This window comes from Marmota marmota, unplaced genomic scaffold (genome assembly GCF_001458135.2).
Source record: "Marmota marmota marmota unplaced genomic scaffold, marMar, whole genome shotgun sequence".
Taxonomy (NCBI): Eukaryota; Metazoa; Chordata; class Mammalia; order Rodentia; family Sciuridae; genus Marmota; species Marmota marmota.
Genome location: NW_026000143.1, coordinates 748,166 through 751,570, shown reverse-complemented (window position 1 = coordinate 751,570; position 3,405 = coordinate 748,166). Strand labels below are relative to the sequence as shown.

The 3,405-nt window shown below is 60.5% G+C and overlaps 1 protein-coding gene across 1 annotated transcript in view; it reads right to left on the bottom strand.

Annotated features, from left to right (window-relative positions):
- Positions 1–3,405, bottom strand: part of Abtb1 (ankyrin repeat and BTB domain containing 1) — a 10,398-nt gene that overhangs the window by 3,768 nt on the left and 3,225 nt on the right. The window contains exons 2-4 of the mRNA XM_048786253.1: positions 3,088–3,297; positions 2,944–2,999; positions 81–331 (exon numbers count right to left, since the gene is read on the bottom strand). Of these exons, the coding sequence (XP_048642210.1) occupies positions 81–331; positions 2,944–2,999; positions 3,088–3,297 (517 nt within the window). The remainder of the gene's footprint in view (positions 1–80; positions 332–2,943; positions 3,000–3,087; positions 3,298–3,405) is intronic.

Below are 3,405 nucleotides of genomic sequence, written 5' to 3'. Positions count from 1 at the left end.
AGGCCCTGCCCCATCCACCTGTCCACCCCCCCACACCACGCCCACTTCCCTGCGGCCACGCCCACTTGCCCGCAGCCCACCTTCTCGATGACCTTGGCCATGAACTCCGTGCACTGGTCCTCCAGCCGCGCCAGGCGGAACAGCTTGGCCATGCGCCACACGCCCACCACGCTGTCCTCGTCCAGCAGCTGGGCCAGGCTGCGGCCACACAGCCTCTTGAGGCCCGGCAGCAGGTACATGTCCGCCACACTCAGCACGTCATAGGCCGCCTCGGGGGGCAGCTGCGGAAAAGAAGGGGCCACGGCGCAGCCCCAGGTCACCCGTGGCCGCGCTCAGACCTGCGTGGGGAGGGCAGGGCATTCCAGGGAGCAGAGGCCACTCAGGCTCTTAAGCCTGGCCCAGATCCCCACCTGTGGGGACACAGGGACAGAAGAGAACTGAAGGGGTTTCCCCTGCGTGTCTTGGCTGAGCCCCCAATCTCACAGACCTGGGTGGACTGTGCTACTTCTAGCTGTGTGACCCTGGGCAGGTCACTTAACTTCTCTGTGCCCGTTTGCTTGTTTGGGTAAGGCCGTCAGGGCAGGTACAGAGAAGGTGGCTGCTGGAGGCGAAGGCAGGGACCCTGCCAAGGGGGAATGTGGCTCCTGAGAGGCGGGGGATGGGGTGTCGGGAGGAACTGCCTGTGGGGACTTGGGAGCAACCCAGGGCTCTGTCCCTGGCAGGGGAAGGCTAGGTGTCCGACTAGTGTCAGGCTGCAGGCCCTGTGCCAGGCCAGGTACCGTGCTACCTGCTTGGCCAGCCGTGACATGCGCATTTGCCCAAGACCTGAGGGAGTAAAGGCAGGCATTATCCCAGGTGCTTCCAGAGGGGATCACTGAGACACAGAGAAGTTAAGTAACTTGGGTGAGATCACACAGCTCACGGGGGCTGGTCCAGTGTCAAACCAATTCCCGCTGTGAGCTGTCAAGAAGGTGGCCTTGGGGCCCAAAGCTCCTTCAGGAAGGAGTGTCTTCAGGATATACCCCCAGGGCAGGGCCAGGGCGCTGGGCCAAGCTGCAGGATAGGAAAAAATGAAGTAGAGGAGGAGGAAGGGAGGCCCGAGGAGCCAGGTAGAGGCTGAGCACGGGAAGGAGTCTGAGCAGAGGCCTCCAGGCCTGGGATTGTGGGAGACAGGAGGCAGCTAAAAGCTCTTTCCAGCTGGGCGCTGCAATGGAGACTGCCGTCTGTCCCCCAGAATGCCTCACACACCCCCCTTTTGGTGCCAGGGACTGAACCCAGGGGTGCTAAACCTACCATTGAGCCCTGTCCCCAGCCCTTTTTATATTTTATTTAGAGACAGGGTCTCACGAGGTTGCTGAGGGCTTCACTGAATTGCTGAGGCTGGCCTCCAACTTGTGATCCTCCTGCCTCAGCCTCCCGAGCCCCTGGAATGACAGGCAGGGGCACCGCGCCCGGCTTCTTCTCCCCTTCTTAAAGTGACAGGGACTGTTTCCCAGCCTCCCTCATTGGCAAGTGTGGTCACTAAGCAATCTCCGGGGGAGCGTGAGAACTGACAGGTGCAACTTTTAGTGATTCCTGGAAAAGGAAACCACTCGCCCCCATCTTCCTCTTCCTCCGACATCAGGAAGTTGCCTGTGGCTCAACTTCTATAAGCAGAAGGTGACGCCCTGGGCAGGTGGGTGAGCCTCAGCCTGGGGGCCGTGGGTGTAAATAAAGTTTTATTGGAACACAGGCCCTCAGCCTGGGAATGCAATGGCTTCTGCTGTGCTAGAGCCAAGTAGCTGAGAGAGACCGCCTGGCTTTGAGAGCCTGAAATAGTCACCTACAGAAGGAAGGTCTGGGGTCCCCTTAGGGGTGGCAGGGAAGCAAGAGGGAGAAGACAACCTGGGTCCCCAGCAAGCCACCTGCCCTGGGACACTCGCCTCAGATCCTAACCAGAAACAAGCTTGGAGCTTGTGTGGGGTTCTTTTTTTGGTGCCGGGGACTGAACCCAAGGGTGCTCAACCACTGAGCCCCGTCCCCAGCCCTCTTTGTATTTTGAGTCAGGGCCTCACTAGTTGCTGAGGCTGGCCTCCAACAGGAGATCCTCCTGCCTCAGCCTCCTGAGCCACTGAGATGACAAGTGGGCGCTGTGCACCCGGCTAAGCTGATCCAGAGTCAAACCAGCCTTGGAGCTGGCCTGTTTTGAATGCCCAGTGACAGCACCGCGGCCATCACACCCTCAGACACCCCACCAGGGGGACGGCCAACAGCACCCACTGCCAACCGGGAGGCCTCACGCTGGCGATGCCTCAGGGTAACTGAGGGCAGAGGGAGGCACCAGGGGAGGAAGTGACAGGAGAGCCCAGGACCCCAGGAGTCTGTGGCCCTGGGTGGGCAGGAGGGTAGGGACCCTTAAGGACATAGGGTTACAGTCCCCACGGCACCCTATCCGCTGGAGCAACTGGGGATCGTGAGGAGTTGACCCGATGCCCCCAAGGACCGGAATCTGTCTCCCGTTGTTGGTCGGAAGCCACCAGGGCCCCTCTGGGGGTCCAAAAGGCACAGCGCCCCTCCCCCCGTAGCCCCCCGATGACGTCACCCCCTATGAATCCCCCCGACATCCCACCCCATCTCCCCCCAACGTCTTCTCCCCGATGTCACCCCTCCACGTCTTCCCCCATGTCGACCCCCGACGTCACCCCCTGACGCCCCCTTCCCAAGTTACCCTGGGTCCACTCTGACCGCAGTATCTTTCCTGCAAGGTACCGGGCAAGGCAGGTAGACATATACACCTAGATCTGCAGTATAGACTGTACCCTGTGGCTGGCTATAAAGGACACAGCCCCCCCCCCCAAAAAACAGGCCCCTGAGCCCATTGAATTTACACTCTAGTGGGGCCCAAGGACAATGCACAGGTTCATAAGCGATAGTTACATGTCCCTGGCGGGCTCCTTCTCTCACCGTTGGCCAGAAGGTAGAGGACCAACTCTTCATGCCCACAGAGGCAGGCATAGTATCTGAGGGAAGGAAGGATGGGAATGCAGAGGCCAGAGGCGCAGGGGCCCGCCATGCCCGTCCAGACCACCCCACCAGCCTGGCACTCACAAGGGGGTGCTGTCCCACTTGTCGCGAACGTTTACCTCCACGTCTCGCTGCTCTAGCAGGTACCTGGTAGGAAGGAGGACAGAGTCGGTGTCAGAACGGTCATAGTCTGGGGAAGGAGGCTGAAAACCTGCTTTTGAGCTGTGGGAGCCTCCCCTAGACCAGGGCAGACCAGAGGGAGGAAGGCTTTTGAGGACAAGTAGACAAGAAGAGCTGGACACTAAGCATCAGGTGTGGCGGGGAATCCTGGGTGCAGAGGCCAGGCCCGGGAGGGGAGAAGGATGGGACGCTGAGCTTCCTGCACTTGGGAGAGAGGTGAGG